At 40.0% G+C, this 21,325-nt stretch overlaps 1 protein-coding gene across 2 annotated transcripts; it reads left to right on the top strand.

Annotated features, from left to right (window-relative positions):
• The first annotated feature begins 820 nt into the window (after positions 1 to 820).
• Positions 821 to 19,574, top strand: LOC117515375 (adrenodoxin-like). 2 transcript variants are annotated; one of them, XM_034175914.1, is made up of 5 exons: positions 821 to 1,028; positions 1,071 to 1,222; positions 18,507 to 18,631; positions 18,771 to 18,900; positions 19,448 to 19,574. In XM_034175914.1, exons 2-5 carry the CDS (start codon positions 1,110 to 1,112, stop codon positions 19,554 to 19,556), a joined length of 477 nt encoding a protein of 158 aa, XP_034031805.1. In that variant the 5' UTR covers positions 821 to 1,028; positions 1,071 to 1,109; the 3' UTR covers positions 19,557 to 19,574. The 2 variants fall into 2 exon arrangements, with proteins under 2 accessions (XP_034031805.1, XP_034031798.1); XM_034175907.1 differs by having other exon boundaries at positions 821 to 1,222.
• The last annotated feature ends 1,751 nt before the right edge of the window (positions 19,575 to 21,325 follow it).

Here is a 21,325-nt window from a genome sequence, read left to right as displayed (position 1 = left end):
TCTAAATACCCAAATTTTGAAATTTTGTAGTCGTACTGTTTGATACATGACAACCAAAGGACGTTCACTAATAATCATAATATGTTGTTCGACTTTCAACTGTTCCCATTTGTTCAGGGTCTCTGCAGTGGACCACCAAATAATGAGGATAAATATCTTTATTCAGCATAACCAATATGTCAAAATCAATAAATACTGTGCATAGATGGAATATTATAATCACACCACATTAGCATTTTTTGCCCCACAGTGACTTTAAAATATACAATATGCATCCAATACATAATCAGATAATTGCAAAAACCTGATCTAAATTGAGTTAGCCATTTTAACAGTTGGAATAAATTGCTTTAAGGTGAAAATGGGCAATTTATTTATTAATATGTATTTATGTTAGCTGTTTAGCAGCATGTCATGTTAAAAGATTTTTGACACATTACATGTGTAAGGAATATGTTACTCATATAATGTAATTTATTTTACTTTTTAAAATAGTGGATTAATCACATTTTTTAAATGGTTTAGAAGGCAAGGATATAATTATGATGTGTTTTTTATGAGTAGCATTAACTCAAATACAGTGGAAATGCTTGTTCTTTGTTGAAGTAGAGTTTGTAGTGTATTTAGGAAAAAAAAAACTGGTTGATCTGGGGAAACAAAACTGGTTGATTTTGGGAAGCTCTCAATAAGATTTTAATTGTGAACTCTAAATCGGTTGTTTCCTGAAGCTTTTATTTTTAAAATCATGAAAGGAAGTAGTTATTTTGTGGTGAGCTTGACAGGAAGTAGACTAGTGTGTCCATGGTCGTGTCAGGAGCACTTGACCGCAAATGTAATATTCTGCAGTTGCTTGTTTAATTTGTTACCACAAACCAATCAACGAACAGACTGTGGGGTGTGAATCGAGGATTGGCTGCTTTAGCTTACATTACGTAATGAACGTGACGGGGTGACTGCTGAAGCTAAGACACGCTAGCTAGCGAGCTTGTTTCAGTAATCCGAGCGGAACTTTGATACAGTTTAGAAGACATTAACCGGAGCAGCTTGTGAAGCTCAAGCATCTGACACCCGTTTATCTGTGCTTTTACTAACTTTCTGTAACTTTTCAAATGGCTTTGGTGACGGCGATAAGACTGTGTTTTTCGGGGAGGACGGCAGCTCTCGCTCCGGCTGCCTGGCTCAGCGGGCGGAGGACTTTAACCTGCAGTACACAGCCTCTCAGGTGGGTAACGATACACTTAGAGTTTAAACTTGAAATTGTTTCATCATGACGTGACTTTATTTTCTACAGTAACAGTGGGAACACAGCCAGCCTTTACTATCATCCGCTGCCTTTTAATTTTATTTCGTTAAGCCCCGGTCACAACCCACCGACCGTGTGTTTTTTTTTCGCCGTACGTTTTCTGCGGATTCCACGGCCACTACGTTTTTGTGAAAACGTACGGAGGCGGTAGCAAGAGGAGGGAGGGAGTACGTTCAACGCACGTCTCTAGGAGTGTAACGATAAAGAGAGTTGACAATAAAGCTGTGTGGGTGGGTGGGGTCGCTTTTCTTTTTTATGAGCGGGACCGGAGCAGCAGGTGTTTTTCGGCGTCGGCGATGCATGAGCATGTCCAGCCTGCAGCGGTCACTTGTACGAGTGTTTACTTGCCTCGAAAAGTTACAGCTAGTTATCATACTGAAGCTGTGGAGTGTCTGTGTTGCTGAAGTTTGGAAATAAAGTCCAAGTTCAAGTGGGAAGCTGCGTTGTGCATGCAAGTCTGTCGGCCTCCATAGTATGTGGTGAGTGCCGTAATCCGTACTGCCTACGTACGGATTTGGTTGAATCCGTACTGAGGCAGTACTCACAACGTGCGTGATCTGTACTGCTGGTGAATACACAGCCTGACCGCAGCGAAAGTTCTGCATGCACTAAAACCTCTACGGCGTGTCTGCGTGCTCCTAAATTCGTACTGAGGCAGTACTTACGACGTACGGATCTCCAAATTTAGCCCACGTTTTTGCAAGTAGACTGCATGCACGTGCAAGTGCGGTGGGTTGTGACCACGGCTTTATTTTACATATTTTAAAAGATACCATGACTACAGCTAAAGAACAAGGACAGTGCAGAGAGGCAGCAAGCTCAACAGGCTCAAAATGAAATATTACATTAACTTAAACAAAGATCACACAGACAATAAACCTATTAAATACAACCCCTCAAGGGGTGGTATTGAGGGGTGACCCCCACCCCTTTGAGTCTGGTCTGCTTGAGGCTTCTTCTTCAGAGGGAGTTTTTTCCTTACCACTGTTGCTCTGGGGGTTGGTAAGGTTAGACCTTACCTGTGTGAAGCGCCTTGAGGCAACTCTGTTGTGATTTGGCGCTATATAAAGGAAATAAATTGAAATACAACCCCAATTCCAATGAAGTTGGGATGTTGTGTGAAATGTAAATAAAACAGAATACAATTTGCAAATCTCTTCAACCTATATTCAATTGAATACACCACAAAGACAAGATATTTAATGTTCAAACTGATAAACTTTATTGTTTTTGTGCAAATATTTGCTCATTTTGAAATGGATGCCTGCAACATGTTTCAAAAAAGCTGGGACAGTGGTATGTTTACCACTGTTACATCGCCTTTCCTTCTAACAACACTCAAGAGTTTGGGAACTGAGGACGCTAATTGTGAGGTTCATGATTGGGCATAAAAGGAGCATCCCCAAAAGTCTCAGCTGTTCACAAGCAAAGATGGGGCGAGGATCACCGCTTTGTGAACAACTGCGTGAAAAAATAGTAAAACATTTTAAGAACAATGTTTCTCAACGTTCAATTCCAAGGAATTTAGGGATTCCATCATCTACAGTCCATAATATAATCAGAAGATTCAGAGAATCTGGAGAACTTTCTACACGTAAGCGGCAAGGCCAATAACCAACATTGAATGCCAGTGACCTTTGATCCCTCAGCCCACGTACATCATTGTGCGGGGGTTGAGGAACACTTAAGAAAACCATTGTCAGTTAACACAGTTCGTCGCTACATCTACAAGTGCAGGTTAAAACTCTGCCATGCAAAGCAAAAGCCATACATCAACAACATCCAGAAACGCTGCTGCCTTCTATGGGCCCGAACTCATTTGAAATGGACAGACACAAAGTGGAAAAGTGTGCTGTTATCAGATGAGTCCACATTTCAAAGTGTTTTTGGAAATCTTGGACATTGTGTCCTCCAAGCAAAAGAGGAAAAAAGACCATCCAGCTTGTTACCAGTGCAAAGTTCAAAAGCCAGCATCTATGATGGTATGGGGGTGTGTTAGTGCCCATGGCATGGCCAACTTGCAGATCTGTGATGGCACCATCAATGCTGAAAGGTACATCCAGGTTTTGGAGCAACACATGCTGCCATCCAAGCAACATCTTTTTCAGGGACGTCCCTGCTTATTTCAGCAAGACAATGCCAAGCCGCATTCTTCACGTGTCACAACAGCGTGGCTTCATAGTAAAAGAGTGTGGGTACTAGACTGGCCTGTCTGCAGTCCAGACCTGTCGCCCATTCAAAATGTGTGGCACATTATGAAGCACAAAATACAACAACGGAGTCCCCAGACTGTTGAACAACTGAAGTCATACATCAAGCAAGAATGGGAAAGAATTCCACCTACAAAGCTTCAACAGTTGGTGTCCTCAGTTCCCAAACGCTTATTGAGTGTTGTTAGAAGGAAAGGTGATGTAACACAGTGGTAAACATACCACTGTCCCAGCTTTTTTGAAATGTGCTGCAGGCATCCGTTTCAAAATGAGCAAATATTTGCACAAAAACAATGAAGTTTATCAGTTTGAACATTAAATGTCTTGTATTTGTGGTGTATTCAATTGAATATAGGTTGAAGAGGATTTGCAAATCATTGTATTCTGTTTTTATTTCCATTTTACACAACGTCCCAACTTCATTGGAATTGGTGTTGTAAACCTATTAAAAATAATGCACACGGGTATCATTAATCAAAATCATGATGAAGCTGTAGTAACAGAAATAATAAAAGAAATACATGCACATAGACAAAAGTGCTTGGGAAACCAGTTATGAGACAGCAGTTGAATAAGCTTTTTTATACATCTTTTCAAACTTTTTATAGTAAAACTTTTTTTTTTTTTTTTTTTTTTGCCAAATGGGAAATGTTATTCCATAGTTCAGCACCCCTATATTGTCTAAAATTGCACTGGGCTGGTTTGAAATTGAGGATGGTGACGATCTGCACATTGCCAAGTTGCATAAGACTGAACCTGAGAATTTGCTAGAAAGTAACATATAATGCTCAGGAATGTTACCTTTGCTTGACTGTATCTCATACATAAAAACACAAATTTGAAAATATTTAGGCCATACATAGTGAGGACTTGTAGTTTTTAAATAAAGGAGTAGATGCACAGGGTTCTCCCCAGACAGTGGAACAATGGTGCCACGCCATCATACTGCTATCTAGCGCCGCTGTAGTGTAGTGTCACCTCGTAATGTTTTAGTGGTAGACTTGGTGGGAAATCTAACTGCACGCAAACCTGGTTTTGCTGGAAATTTCACATAAATAACTTCAGCTCTTTATTTTATCCTGTTTACATCCAGATGACACAAACCATGACAAAACAAGCCTTACACAAAGACAGATCTCTGCATTTTTTTTGTTTCGACTTGGTGGGGGCCGAAGTCCGTGCGGGGCGCAGAGATCGCCGGGCTGTCTGGGGAGGAGGTACGCCGGCAGCGAGCGTATGGAGGCAGGTACACAGCCGACTCAATCGACACTGTCTGCTGCGGGATTGATCAGATCAGAGGGTAAGAACAATACTGCAGCTTCTGTGACAGTGAACGTGGAGGCTTTTATGAAGAAAACGGCAGAACAGAATTCAAAATTATTCAGGTACCGACAGGTACTGGACAGCGGCGTGCGTTATTTCCATTCTTTTATCTTTTAAAGGACATGCCGCACTGAAATCATAATATTTCCGAGTGTTTGCGACAGCCTTTCTTAGAGGAAAACATCTCAGCGTGGACTTGAATGCTGCTAATGTTAAAAACGGAACCACAGATTTACAAAGTTTATGTAAGTGTGAAGTTGTTATGATGACTTGTGTTTTTAAGTGATAACTTAATTTTGATGCAGTGACTGTAAAAGAAGCCACTATCCACTGTGCAAAAACTTAGTGCGTGTGCACATTGCGCGAGTCCGGTCTGTGCTGCTCTGTCACAGAACAGTCTCACGTCAAGACAGACTCTCAACGTAAAATAAAAATAAAGCCTACCAGCTCCACTGAGAAGAACAAAAAAACTCAGAACAGTCATCCACTTGTGATTTACAAAGTCCGCTCCACCAAAGTTTACATCAGTGTGTTGTCGTGTTATCATTTTTTAAGTGATAACTGTTCATTTTGAAGCAGCCACTATCCACTGTGCAAAAACCTAGTGTGTGTGCACATTCTGCGAGTGCGGCCTGTGCTGCTCCATTACAGAACAGTCTCACGTCAAGACAGACTCACAAAGTAAAATAAAAATAAAGCCTACCAGCTTCACTGAGAAGAAGAAGAACAAAAAAAAAAAACACAGAACAGTCATCCACTTCTGATTTCCAAAGTTCTCAAACTTTTTCCCAATGTAAAAAAAAAATCCATCTGCGTGTCCAGCCTGTACAAAACAGCATCATCGAGACATTCCCCATGTACGCTTACGGCGGGGCTAAAATAGTGTCCAGCCACACAAACAGCAGCATCACCACACATTAGAATCCAAAATCTGACAAACTCTGAAAAAATTAAGAGTTTTGGGGTAAAGTGCATCGCTTCCTGTCTCTCTGTGCCGCCTCTGTAAATCCGAACCTTCACTTTTGAATGAAAGCTCAAAAACTTCATTATCGGAAGAAGCAGTGTTTGTTTCGTCACTGTCGGTCAGCCATCAGGATGTTTCTCTTTTCTTAAAATGTGCATCACGCGCTGAGAAATGGCGACAAATGCAGAGTAATAAGACGTTTTCCAGAAATGCACCTGTTGACTTGGGGAGGAAAGCTGGACCTTTTTGTTTTTCTATTTATTTTTTGACAGTATAGAGGGGTATCAAAATTTGAATCACAAGAACAAGGTGAGATTTTCACAGTGAATGCCCCCAGCCTGGTGATATTGTGACTTGGGAATTCAAACTTTTAAAATTGAAAACGTAGGGGAAAACTGTAAAAAAGTTTAGAATCTCCCACATTTTTAATTCTTTCTGTATCTGTACATTATTTTTTCTTTCAAATAAGTTTATTGCACATTTGTTACATAGTGTGTCAATGAAACACAAACATTTTAGCTTAATTGGACTAATCAACAATACAGCACAGAATCAGGCCAGAAACAGTACGAAACGATTTTTGTTTTTCTCTTAGGGACAAGGTCAGATAGAACGCTGAGTGGAAGTGTTGCGCTTTGCTTTGGGTGATAGTTCCCAACAGCACCGCCATACTAAAAATTTCTGTGGAGAACCCTGATACAGCATAAGATTCAGATCAGGTTGTGATTCTCACAAAGCGTTTCTGAAGGACCAGGATTTTGTGAAGGGTAGTAGGAAAGGTACTTGCCCAAACAATATTACAATGTGGGGGGAAAAAAGGATCAGTTAAACTGTAGTAAAGAGTGGTGAGACAATTTGTGGAGTCTAAATGACTATCCCTCCTTATTATCTTTATTGAATTTAATATTTTATCTTGTGTGATAGTGATGCACCTGTTTAGTCAGCAAACACTGAGCTCTCGCCTTTCAAGTTCGAATATTTGTGACATTAATGCAATTGTCAAAGGCCTTTGATGGAAGAAGTCATATTTTAAAAATAAAACAGGTTTATGATTCTTAATTTCAAAATTAATGACAAAATTATCACAAAATGTTTAAAAGTCAAGGAGATATTCAAGCAGTTTTAACAAAATAAAAGTCCAAAATGCACATGTGTTTAGTTGATCTTGCATGTTCACAGTGGTGCCTGGTGGTGTTCAGCTCAGTGTGGCAGAATAGCATCTGTAAGACAAGATGGAGTCTGAATTAGTTCAATTGAGATAGTGGAGAATTTTGAGATAGCCAAGTATTTCAAAACATTCAAAAATAGAATATTACAATAGGTGACGAAGAGATGGCTCCTGCAATAGGCTGTTGGCCTGTCCAGGGTGTACCCTGCCTCTCGCCCAGTGATGGCGGCGATAGTCTGCAGAGCCCCGTGACCCATAAGTGGGTTCAGAATATTGATGGATGGATGAAAAAGTGATTAAAATAACTTATTTCCCATGTGATTTGTGTAAAAAATGTTGTGAATGATGTGGAAGTCTTGAGACTTTTAGGAATTAAAATCAAAAGTTTTTCTCAGTGAAAGCAAAAATAATTTAGTTGTGTCCTCTGAAAGAAGACAGTTTTTGTATATCTGATTTGAATACATCAGATTAATTAATCTAATAATCAAACAGTGGTTTTGAATACACTGTTGTGTGTTTAAACTGGCACTACATGTTAGATTAGTTTGACTCATTGGTAACTAGGAGAGTAAATCTGCTGAATTTTATTTATTATTTTTTTTCAGAGAAATAGGTGGCTCCAGCTTCTCATGAGTGTTTGAGAATTTACTGTGTTTGAAATAATTGTAAAGTTTTTGAGTTGAGTAATTTGAATAGTACACCCTGGCTATGGGGACACTTCATACCTATTTTCTGCTGTTATAAATAGGGATGTACTGATCTCATCACAGTGGTCAGAATCTGTCCAAACAAGCATTTATGTATTTATTTATTAAGATTGATTGGTATCGTATCTATTAAACAACTTGTCAATCAATGTGCATTACATCTCGCTCAGCTTCTTAAGCCAGTTGCTGAAGTAGCTAACAGCCACCGCTCTATCGCTGCTTGCTGCTGGTTCATCAGCTGGTCACCTTACAGATATTACAAAAAAACAAAGTAGAAAACATAGCTTTAAAAAATACAATAAAAGCACAGGCCAAAAAACAAGTGCACAATCAACTACACTGATCATACAGAATAAGCAAGTTTAAAAAGCTGAAAAAGCTGGGATTTGAAAGTGGAGATAGGATTGTTGTTGTTTATTATTATGTGGATTAATTTTTTTAAACAAACTAAAACACAGCCCCTTTAATTGGAATAAGTGGGTATGCTTATCCTTTTTTCACTCTGGGTTTTAACTGGGTCTGTTAAAACAAAATTTATTATAGTATTTATTTATTTTTCTTGCTCAACCTGACTTGTTGGGAAATGCTGTTATTTCAGCAGAAGCTGCTGCCAAATTTCAAGCCTGCATATTTCCCAAGGCTACAGTCATCTATTTCCATGTTCAGGTACAAGGCTTTAACCAAGGCTGGGCTTCTCAGGGCCAAACAGTCCACTGAGCTGCTCAGGAGTGTGCTTTCTTCTCTGGTTGAAGGTTTAGTGAGCTGGACTGACCTTAAATAGAGTGACACTAGCCCTGTGTAACTCACGTCAGCTGGCCATGGCCCAGGCATCAGAGATCATTGAGAGAGGAGAAAAAAAATATTTGGCCCTTTAGTGTTTGTTCAGTGTGGGACATGTATGTCACTGCATGTGTTTGCAGTATGATGTAACATTTTTGAACTGGGTACAAGAGGTTTTGCCAAGACCAATCTACATTGCTGGAAAATGCCAATGCAGAAGTCTTAAAACTGGCACTTCCTTGGACTGCATTTATATAGTGCTTTTCCATCTGAATCAGACGCTCAAAGCGCTTTACAATTATGCCTCACATTCACCCCGATGTCAGGGTGCTGCCATACAAGGCGCTCACTACACACCGGGAGCAATAGAGGATTAAAGGCCTTGCCCAAGGGCCCTTAGTGATTTTCCAGTCAGGCGGGGATTTGAATCCATGATCTTCTGGACTCAAGCCCAACACCTTAACCACTAGACCATCACCTCCCCAATGGCCACTTGAGGCTGAATCCAAAAGTGAGTCAGTCACCATAGAAGGTCCAGTTTCCCTGCAGATATAAACATCTACTAGGGATGCACCGATCCACAATTTTTCACTTCCGATCCCATCCCAATACCTGAATTTGGATATCTGCTGATACCAGTACTTTTCCGATCTGATACCAGAGCTCTGTTTGCGTTAATATTATCATCATTATGGTTGATTTTATGAGTTTTATTAAAAGGAGACCTGAAAGTTGAGCTACAATTTGCCAGAAGGTGTATCTAAGATGAAAGCCTAGATTTGATGTTTTGGTGAAAGAATGAAGTACTTATATTTTTTTTTATAGACTTAAAGAGAAAAGACAGCATTCTCTCTCTCCCCTCTCGCTGCCTGGCTTGCTCGCTCTCTCTCGCTCGCTCGCTGTTTTCGTACTGCACAGACTTCGAACTTTTGGGAAACACGAAGCCTTTCAACTGTAAAATAAATGTATCATCATCGACGCTCACACGCAGGATTTTAATGGAGACTTTTTTCCTTTTCAGGGGACAGAATCTCTGTTCGCTCCTCGGCTGCATATTGAGCTGGCGTTTTACAGCTTCGGGAGAGTGAAGCGGCTAACTTCTTAGCACACATTTTCAGCAACAGTTCAGTTAATTTTTTGGAAAATCCGTGCTTGGCGAACAGACAGTTTGAACCAGAGAGCTGGGCAGAAATTTGCCGCTAACTGCAGCTAGAACACTGCGGAAGAGAACTCTCTCAAACAGCTTTTCTTAGAAAACCTCCTCCCGCTCGACAGTAAATGAACAGAGAGCAAACAACAGCAGTTGAGAGGATTCGCAGTGGCTCGTAGCCGGTATCGGAAAATGTTGAGGTTGGATCGGTATTTTCTGATACGTGAATTACGTCTGTATCGGTACCCGATACCGATCTGGGATCGGATCAGTCCCATCCCTAATCTATACATCCTGGCGGGGGAAAAAAGTTTTAATCTCAATAGTTTCCTGCTTATGACAGCTGTACTTCACAATGTACTGTTTTTTTTTTTTTTTTTTTTTTTTTTACCTCCCCCAACAAAGTTGGAGGAGGTTATGTTTTCGCCCGTTTATGGGTTGCCACGGACTTTACCCGCACGTCCTCTGGTGGCCATGTAATTTGGTCACTTTTCAAAGGGCTCAGACTCGTCAGTTTAATGTACAGTGGATCATTTCAGCTCAGCTTGGTGTATAAATGTCATTGCTCTTGGCAATGATCGCTATCAGCTGGCTGTTGGAAGCAAGCTAGAGACAAAACAAAACCAGCTGATTTCAATAGAGGTGATGCAGCCCGAACTTGTTTTCATTGGGCAGCCAGTTGCAGAAGTACGAATTCTCGCCTTCAGATTTGCCACTTCGCTGGAAGTGATGTGTCTCCGCGCCAACCCATTTGTCTGTTTGTGAACAGTCTATCATTATGAAATTTTTTACTGACAATTCATATCCTGATGGGCAAGAACTGATGAAATTTTCAAGGTCAAAGTCAGGAAAAATCTTGGAAAATTGGAAAACTCCCTGTCTTTAATACTGAATGTATTTTCAAAAATTCAGAACTCTGTTAAAAAGATCAAATTTCTTTCATATTTGAGAACATTATGGTAGGATGGTAATCTTTTTTTTTCCCAAGGTAAAAAATTTGTGGAATTGGAAAATAGTCATTAAGTTATGAATAATTAGGGGCATGATCGCTTTGAGGGACAGATTCTGGTGTCCTGGTGAGAGGCGTTCATACTCCAGGGTGCCGCTGTTGTGGATTCGACCATGTTTGTACGTTATGAGCATTTCGTTCCGAATATCTGAGGTGATATGGCATAATGTATGATTAATTGTAATATCAGTTAAGTTGTTCACCAAGGCTGGGCTTCTCAGGGCCAAACAGTCTGCTGAGCTGCTCAGGAGCGTGCTTTCTTCTCTGGTTGAAGGTTTAGTGAGTTGACTGACCTTAAATAGAGTGACACCAGCCCTGTGTAACTCACGTCAGCTGGCCATGGCCCAGGCATCAGGGTCTCAGGGTGTATGGTTTTCTGAAGGGTATATAAAGCCATATTCATTGGTAAAATAACTTGATAACGATTTTATCATATACCTATAAACAGTGGTGGGCACAGTTCCAATAATCTGATAACGGATAATTATGGAAGATAATGTTTTCATTATCGGATGATCTTTTTAGCTAACTTTAAAAACCATTATTGGACTAATATCTTCCGATAAATTTTTGTCTGACAACTTTTAGACCGATAACGTAGTAAACAAAGCTGAACAGTGGCAAACATTTTTAAAATTTAAAATCAGTTGAGCACCTACCTGTTAAGTTTCCTAACAGATGTATAGTTTCACCCTCTGCAAACAGAAGAGAGCTGCTTCCAGGAGAAACCACTCTATCCTCTACAGGCAAAGCAGAACTGGTCACAAAAAAAAAATCATTTCCTTTAACAACTTACTGATATGCTGCCAATATCACCCAAGTCATCCAGATTTTTAATAATAATAATTTTTAAGGTTTTAGTGAGCACATGCTGTGCCCAGCAGTGCATTATGGGTAGGATAGGGTGACCTCAGTACATTCACGACAGGACAAATGCATTTAAGACAGTGTTCAGGCTCCACGGACAACAGCATTAAACTCTAGTGCCTAAAACTCTCGTGAATATATTCTCTGGGTTTATAGACGTTATTGTATTTGCGTTTGTTAAATTCCACGCATCTTAAATGTAGCAGACACAGATTATCTGGAATTTTTGTTTTGGCATGTTTTCAAGGCCTCTACTGCCATCGACTGGCCAGTAGTGTTCATGGCAAACTGTCGATAGGAGACATCAAAGTTTAAAAACAAAACCAAATGACAAAACATTACAAGACAGCTCTGCGGTGTTTGCACATGCACAGTGCGAGCGGTTGGATGCTTGTAGCTCTTCAGCAGCAGGATACCCTCATGACGGCCGACCAGAATAATATCAAACAGGTTTGATTTTCATTCGACCATACGATCGGCGATCAGGAGGTGGTTGTGAGATGTTAAACGCAGCTTGTTACTCCATATACACTACACCAACACGACACACATCACATTAACGTGTTGGTTTACATAATGAATGACTAAACCAATCAGTGTTTAGCAGAGGCACTTTTACCCAGAATCCTTTGCAGTCTGTTTGTTACAAAACCTCAGAATTAGTGCATTATTCAACATTAAAAGATACATGTTATATTTTAACTTTGTACAAATGACAGAATTGACATTAATGGAGTTATTTTATCAGTATTCATACCAAACCATAAGTCAGCATGACTTTATTTTCCAAGACCTCTGCCTGACCGGAGCATTGTGATTGGTAGAGAGCTGGGCTTTGTGGCTGCTCTTAGCTTGCTTCTGTGCTGTAAGCTGTGTAGTAAACAAGAGCTTCCAGCAGGGGGCAGGATGTTTAAACATTGAAGTGTGGGCTCATTGTTTGGGTCTTTTATCACTTTTGATGCATCCAAAAGCGATCGTGGTGTTAAAACTCAAATTCAGTTTATTAGTAGTTGCAAATGTACCAGAGACAATACTGGAATTTATTGGTTATCTGTAACTTCCGATAATTTTTGGTTGGTTTATTGGTTTATATTTTATCAAAGATAACTTTTCAGTTATCGAAGTTAATTTTTTTTGGTTATCTGTGCCCACCATTGCCTATAAATGATAAATGCACGCAAAACACAACACGCGTGCTCTCCCTTCCTCTGCCGTGCCTCTGGGGGTACGGATGCGGGACCCGCAAAGAATCCAAGTCATGGCCACGAAGCTCTGCGGCTGCGGTTGCTCAGACCATGCAGCAGGCACTGCCCATCAAAACAGCGAGCGTAGTCTCTGGACCTGTTGCTGCGTGCAGCTCGGCACAGCAGACAGGCGGGCGGTGTGAATGGCCCGCTGTGGCGCTTACCGAGCCCGCAGACTCAGTAAGCGCATCGGAGGCAGTGAGAGCAATCGCGGGGAGGAAGGGAGGAAAAAAAACCAAACAGCACAGTTCAGCTGAGGCATTAGTGGATGTACGTGACACCGGTGGGAAATACACACGTGGAACAAGAGGTGAAGCTCTTAACAGATTTTTTTTTTTTTTTTTTTTACGTCCACTAATGCTCCAGCTGAACGGTGCTATTTCTTTTTTCTCCCTTGTTTCAGAAGCCATAACTGGCAACTGTCTTCTAGTGTTAGCGGAGGTTAGCCTGTAAGCTCGCCGTCGTGCTGATAATCATTTGAGTACATTTGTTTAATGAAGCTGCTGTAAATGAAGAAATTCATCAAAATATCGGCGTAAATTGCAAAGTTGTTTTGCTTCTTTCATCATCCATCCACCTCAAGTTCCAAACGCTGTTTTCTAAGTGAGGCAGAAATAATTGTATGTGACACCTGATTGGCTGATTACTCGGGTGGTATGAAAAATATTACCCGTCCGCGAAAAGGATGTATTGCTATTTATTCTTTAGTGTTTTATCCAATCATATTGGCGTATCATTTATAGGCAGGCTTGGGGAGTACGAAATACATGTAACGGCGTTACGTAATTAGGATACAAAAAAAGGTAACTGTGTTCTGCTACAGTTACAGAAAAAAAGACGTATTCAGATTACAGGTATATTTAGTAAAAATGGGGATTATTTCGCAGGATTACAATTTTAATGCATTTTATATTATCTGTATATAATATTTTTCTATAATATATTTCTTTGAAATGAAAACATCCCTTCATGGACAGCGACATGACGTCTCCTAACCCGGCAAAATATTGATGAAGTACCTGGATGTTAATGCATTTTCAATGGAGATTCGCGACTGAAAACTGAAAACACACTGAAAAATGCTCGCAAAATATGTTAAAATGCCATTTTGACCAGGATATTGAGCCAGTAAAATTAAATGACATTAAATTGTCAGGAAAGTATTAAACTTACTCTGACACACACACATTCCCAAATATTAGTGTTGAAAGTTACACGGATCTGCGCTGTTCAAGCTGCTGAGCTGAGGCGTCCTGCAGCTGCTGCTCAACGCAGCTCCTAAAACCATTACAATACATTTATATACATATAATATTTTTACACAAATATCCTTGATTGACCGAGTTTCATTCATGAAGTCAGTGGTGTGTGCGCACATCTCTCTGTGTGGGTGTGACTGTGAGCGGCACTGCGCGGGTCATTATAATCTCATTATTTTAAGGTGCAAAAAAAAACAAAAAAAAAACCCAGTCTTGTCGAACAATTTTAATCACTAACGACAAGTATTTTAACTAGACATTTGTCTAGCAGTGGAAAATATCAACTAGACATAAGTGAAGAGTTAATGGTCCGTGTCATCGGGCGACACAGGTACGGCAGGAAACATACAGCTGTTTATCATCCAAATATCACGGACAAAGTGACAAGAAGAACCAAAACCACTTACTTATGGAAGGAAATATTGTCTCCCTTGTTCCTCCGTTTGTGGCTTTGCCAACATGCGCAGCTTTCCGGCAATTCCACCTGTTTCTTGATCTTATATGCACGCAAATCACTAACTTGCCTGCAATTAAAATGGCGACCACGCCTCCTTACTGACAGTATTTACTTAATGGTTTTCATTATGCTGTTCTTCTTATTTTGAAAGTTCAATAAGTGGACTGATATGTTAAACATGGTGCAAATGCTACGTGAAAGACTAAAGTAAGATAATTTTACTGAACAAGTAGCAGACTTTTTTTTGTTTTGTATATTGTTCTGCAAGCCACTTTTAATTACAAATTCATCCGCACACCGACTGAGTTTTCATTATCCATTTGTTTGACATTTCTTGTTGAAAATTTAGCAGGTGAACACTGGGTGTGTTTAAAACAATATTGTGGGTGCTCTTAATTCATAATGTGAAGTAAAACAGAACATGCCATGTAAAAGAAGCAGTTTTATATTTGCTTAATAAACTGTACTATGCGTTCAAGACTATTTATATTTAGTTTCTTTTGTCTGTATTAGCATATTTGATATTGGAGTAATCCAGAAGTAATTGAAAGTAATCAAATTACATTACTTTAATAATATGGTACTTGGATTACGTTACTGACTACATTTTTCAACAGGTAACTAGTAACTGTATCGAAATACATTTTTAAAGTAACTCTCCAACCTTGTTTATTGGTATATGATAATGGTCCATCCAAGCCACTTGGGCTGCAAAAATATGCATTAAGCAAACACCCAAATAAAGTCAGCCACTTGGCCTTAACTTGCTTAGGAGTTGTGACATGTGGGGCTTATTCAGACTTCATTTGTCCTGCTCAGGTTCTGCTGGTCTTTCACATGCTTCACCTCTTTACCCATTTTTGGCAACCTTGTCAAGTCTCACATATTCAGTGTGAGAGTCACACATTTAAAGCGGTCCTGTCAGGTCTCACACATTTGGTGTGAGACTTGACATGTTATCACACTCCCATGCTATTGGATGACATTGTCCCGCATTTCACTACTATGATCTCCTGCAAAATTCAGGGGAAAATAACTCCTTGAGCATATCTCAACTTGAGAGCTTTGTTATGGTTTGCTGAGAGTTGTGCGGATTTGAGCTCTGCCAATATGGCGACATTTAGAGTTGCACCTGCTCCTAGGAAAACCCATGGGTAAAGTCACAGGGTTTTTTTTTTTTTTTTTCTTTTTTCCAGAATATGAACGGTCTGTGGTTTTTACTTGATACCTTGCCTTCACAGTTCTCAAAATGGCTGGTTTTGTTTCATTTTGATCAATTAATCAATGGAGCATTTCTGCTCCATTCATACCTAACATTTTACAGGTTGGTTCACATGATTGCCAGCTTTGGGCCATCCAGAGTGCAGACATGACAGTAATCATAATTTTGGACTTGTTCAATGATCTCCTTTATGCCTGGTTCACACGACAGGATTTTAAAATTATCTGTAGGTTTCCAAAACCTGAGAAACGCACGTGGTGATTAAAAAAATAAATAAAAAAATCATAGATCTAACAGGTTTGGTCGTACACTGTGTGGTGTTCAGCCACACGGTGAAGTCAACACACCACACACGAACAGATTTCACAGACAAACATTCCCAGCTCAGACAGGAAATCTCACAAAATCTCTTGAGATTAAATGTGAGTTCAGAGTAAACAAACGGAGATAGTTTGTGGACTATTTAAAACAAGGGGAAAAATGCTACAAAAAGAAAAGGCGTTCTTTAAAGGAGTGGAGAGCGTGACCACCGGACTTTCTGGTAAGTCAGGACGGCTGTTTTGATTTTATTTTCTGCTCCGTGCATCTGTCACCTCGCTTTCTGATTGGCTACATGTCACATTCAGCAGGCTGTGTGCTCGTTTGTGGTTGGGGGATACCACACACAATGTGATATCGGGCCAAGACAATCCAACATGTTGAATATCCCCAATTTGCGATTGGAGCACCCCGATGTCCTTCCGAGCAGATCAGAGAGCTCTTAACACACTACACACGGGACGAATTTCTGATAAGATTATCTTTAGCATCACCACAATTGTCTGGGCGTCCTTAAGATTGCCGGAAGGGGAAGATCCGGTCCGATATTGGCCTAATTATCATGCTGTGTGAACTCGGCTTAAGTCAGTGAATCTGTGCAGTATCTGGAGCCCAAGTGTAGTTTATCATATTTTCATGACTAGAAGTCAAACTTTTTGTTTTTATTTGTTTGGCTGGTGCTTATTTTGAAGTGACTTGTATGTCAAATGTAATGTATTATCATCTGCGGCCATATGATGGCACTCTTGACGTGTGGCATACTGCTCCTGTCTGAATGACCTATTGTCTGACCCACACTCTGGAGCAGAAGGTGGTGGTGGTAATGCACCATTAAGCTGGATACCAGCCATCATAAAAACAAGAAGACCTGATTTAGGAGGGCATGGCTGTTCTGAGAGGATGAGTGAAACTAATAAATGATGCTCTCAAACTGAAAGACGTTATTGGATAAAGATAGGGAATAACCTTCATGTGACTCAGCAGTCGACATGTTTTCACTTTGGGGGACAGCCAGATTCAAAGAGGAAGACAGGCTAAGGTAAGGCTAACTATGTTTTAAAAATGTATAGTCAATAAAAAAATATTTACATTTACTGAGGAAAATGTGCATATATTTAGCTTCACACTGACATTTAGTGGTGACAAGAAGCTGTGTACTCTTGAGTTCTTTATGCCTTGTACAATAACATTAATTTGCCTGTTAGCATCTGTAGGCTTGCATTGTGTAAATAATGCACCGATTACATTCATTTTGCTTCTTGTTGCATGAAGCAGTAGCACAATGTTTCAGAAATAAATGTGACTTATTGACCAATGCAACTTCTTTTTTGTATATGCCTCTTCATGATGCATATTTGGCCCAGTTTGGCTAAGTCCAGTGTGACATATGATCTGGAAAATACAGTATTCTCAGTTTGGTCTATAGATGTATTTTCCTTTTCATTTTAAGACATAAAATCACTGGTGAACATGACAGCATTGCTTCTAATGATCAGTTTTTTAATTTAGGTTTACTAAATTTTTACCCTGTCTCCTGGCAGTTGCATGGGATTTTTGTAAAGGGTTAAAGGGCATAGATGATGTGGGGATTATATCAAGCAGTCATGGGGTATATGTGGCATCAAGATAATGTCACAAAAACCTGGTGAATGACACCAGTATGTACAATGAAAGTCAATTTTATGATTCGTGTGTCCATATGATGCATTGTATTTCTGAATGCACGTCATTAAAATAAGATGGATTTTCATTCTAAAAGGGCACCTTTTAAAAGGCCACTGCACAGGTCTCTTTATTCATAAATATGCAGCCAAAAGTTCTGGAATCAAGTTGAACAGGAAGGAAATAATGTTATTTTGACTGTTATGCAACTGTGCGTAGACCGGGAAGATATCAACATAAATGTTTGGACTGTGTCCCCTCAGTCCAAACTATTGGGTTGTTCAGAATACACAGTGTCTGGCAGAGCAAACTGCTCCTCTGCCCATGAATCATAATTTGGTTATTTTTATTTAAATGGGACTCACTGACTTGATACACTCTGGGTTTGTTTAACTTCAGCTCACAGTCTGACAGTATCACAGAATCTTATCTTTTTTCTTGTGTGTGTGAAGTTACACACCATCATATCTGTGGTCTGCATTCCACTCTTACATTTTCTTGTTTGTGTCTGAGTGGGGTGTGATGGCAGAAGGCTGCAGACAAAATTTCACTAGAATCAGGAGTGTTTGTGGAAAATATCTTTGCTCAATTGTTGACTAAAATGTGGAGTTTATAGATTTTAATTTTTTTTTTTTTTTAATGCAACATTGGTCTCTGTTTGCGTTGATCAGCTGTGACCACTAGGGGGTGGTAAAGAATAGTGGAAAACAGTGTAATGAAGTTGTTGGTCTAATAAATGTATGAATGTGTTCTTAAGTGGGTGAATATCACATTTAAACAGTCTGCCTTTGTGTTTTGTTTGTAAATAGTCCTTTTAATTTTTTTTTGCCTTGTTGAAAACCAAAGTGGTCTGTGTGTCTCAGATCAGACAATAAGGTGACAGTCCACTTCATCAATAGAGATGGAGAGAAGATCACAGTGAAGGCGCCAGTTGGAGACTCGCTGCTCGATGTTGTTGTTAATGAAGACCTCGACATCGATGGTTATGGTACGTAAACATCTTTTACTGTGGATTACTGTAACCAGTGTATTCTCGGTCAGTCAGTGTTTGTGATGTGCACACATCAGTCACACTGCAGCTTTGAATGTTTAAAATGAAGCCTTAAAATAGGCCATGTTGGCTCCAGGAGCGTGCGAGGGAACATTGGCGTGCTCCACGTGCCATTTGATCTTCGATGAGGAAGTCTACAAGAAGCTGGGACCAATCTCGGACGAGGAGATGGACATGCTTGACCTGGCGTATGGCCTGACTGACACGTGAGGAGGCGACACGCACATTAACCATAAACACAGCTTATTAGTTTATTTTCAACATGTCCAATGAATTTTTATAGAAATTAAACACTTCAGTGCAATAACAGTTATAGTGCTGCATAGCTTTACATTTATTCATTACATTTTAGTGAAAAGGTAAGAGGGGAAAATGTTGCTGAAATGAAAATTTTTTTTGGATAATTTGTAGCATACTGGGACAATCTGTTGGGGGAAAGCTACATTCTTCCTGGTTAAGTTTTTCATGGCAATAGAAATTAGATAAAATGACAAGGTTGGTCTTGTAAAATGTTATCTCATTACATGACTGGAAAAAAAAAAACTGTCTTAAGCAAAGTGTGGAAGATACACTGATGCGGTGCACATACACCAGCAGCAGGGATAGCAACCACCCAGACAGACCGCATCTTAAGACTTCAGATTTTTTTTACTACAAATGATTAAATGTACTACAAATAATTTAATGATTAAAATAATTGTTGCCTATTTGCTCTGGAGTCAAAATTTTTCCTCCTCTTGTTCCTGCCCTCAGGTCTCGTCTAGGTTGCCAGATCTGCCTGACGAAGGCTCTGGACGGGCTTGTCGCCAAGGTTCCTGAGAGTGTAGCTGACGTCAGACAGAGCAAAGACGGATCATATTAACTGGCAGCCTGCTGCAAAAAACACGGCTGTAGACAGGTCAGAACTGGTCAGCACTGAGGCTGAGAGATCGGGCCCATGGTGCACACAATTACTACTGTTAGCTGATTGGCTGTCACTGTGCGCTCCTTTAGAAACAAACCTCTAAGATGAAGCAAGTACCAATATCATGTTTGTTTTATAGACATGAACTTTTTCCATTGTATGGTACACGTGCATCTTTTGATTTATAAGCACTGACCCACTGAACATTCTGACCTCTTTTTGTGTTTGTAAAATTAGTTTTTAATTGAACAAAGTCCCATCTACTCAGCTGAAGGCAGCTGTGAATATACAGGTGACAAACACTTTAATCTAGTGTCACCTTACGAGATTGTGCCCAACATTTCTTATTCGGTTAAAGTGCACGTTACTCCTGGTCACCGTAAATCATTGTCATTATGTGACCACACTTGTACAATTCCAATAAAGTTGGGACGTTGTGTAAAATGTAAATAAAAACAGAATGCAATGATTTGCAAATCCTTTTCAGCCTATATTCAATTGAATACACCACAAAGACAAGATATTTAATGTTCAAACTGATAAACTGCTTTTGTGCAAATATTTGCTCATTTTGAAATGGATGCCTGCGACATGTTTCAAAAAAGTTGGGACAGTGGTATGTTTACCACTGAGTTACATCACCTTTCCTTCTAACAACACTCAATAAGTGTTTGGGAACTGAGGACACTAATTGTTGAAGCTTTGTAGGTGGAATTCTTTCCCATTCTTGCTTGATGTACGACTTCAGTTGTTCAACAGTCCGGGGTCTCTGTTGTATTTTGCGCTTCATAATGCGCCACACATTTTCAATGGGCAACAGGTCTGGACTGCAGGCAAGCCAGTCTAGTACCTGCACTCTTACGATGAAGCCACGCTGTTGTAACACGTGCAGAATGTGGCTTGGCATTGTCTTGCTGAAATAAGCAGGGACGTCCCTGAAAAAGACATTGCTTGGATTGCGGCATGTGTTGCTCCAAAACCTGGATGTACCTTTCAGCATCAATGGTGCCATCACAGATGCGTAAGTTGTCATGGGCACTAACACGCCCATACGATCACAGATGCTGGCTTTTGAACTTTGCGCTGGTAACAATCTGGATGGTCTTTTTCCTCTTTTGTCCAGAGAACACAACGTCCATGATTTCCAAAAACAATTTGAAATGTGGACTCATCAGACCACAGCACACTTTTCCACTTTGCGTCTGTCCATTTCAAATGAGCTTGGGCCCAGAGAAGGCTGCGGCGTTTATGGATGATGTTGATGTATGGCTTTCGCTTTGCATGGTAGAGTATTAACTTGCACTTGTAGATGTAGCAACTAACTGTTAACTGACAATGGTTTTCTGAAGTGTTCCTGAGTCCACGTGGTAAGATCCTTTACACAATGATGTCTGTTTTTAATGCAGTGCCGCCTGAGGGATCAAAGGTCACGGGCATTCAATGTTGGTTTTTCGGCCTTGCAACTTATGTGTAGAAAGTTCTCCAGATTCTCTGAATCTTCTGATTATATTATGGACTGTAGATGATGGAATCCCTAAATTTCTTGCAATTGAATATTGAGAAACATTGTTCTTAAACTGTTAGACTATTTTTTTCACGCAGTTCACAAAGTGGTGATCCTCGCCCCATTTTTGACTTTTGGGGATATTCTTTTATACTCAATCATGACACTCACAATTAGTCTCCTCAGGTGAAGGAAAGGTGATGTAACACAGTGGTAAACATAC

This window comes from Thalassophryne amazonica, chromosome 1 (genome assembly GCF_902500255.1).
Source record: "Thalassophryne amazonica chromosome 1, fThaAma1.1, whole genome shotgun sequence".
NCBI classification, from domain to species: domain Eukaryota; kingdom Metazoa; phylum Chordata; class Actinopteri; order Batrachoidiformes; family Batrachoididae; genus Thalassophryne; species Thalassophryne amazonica.
This window is presented reverse-complemented; position numbering and strand designations above follow the sequence as displayed.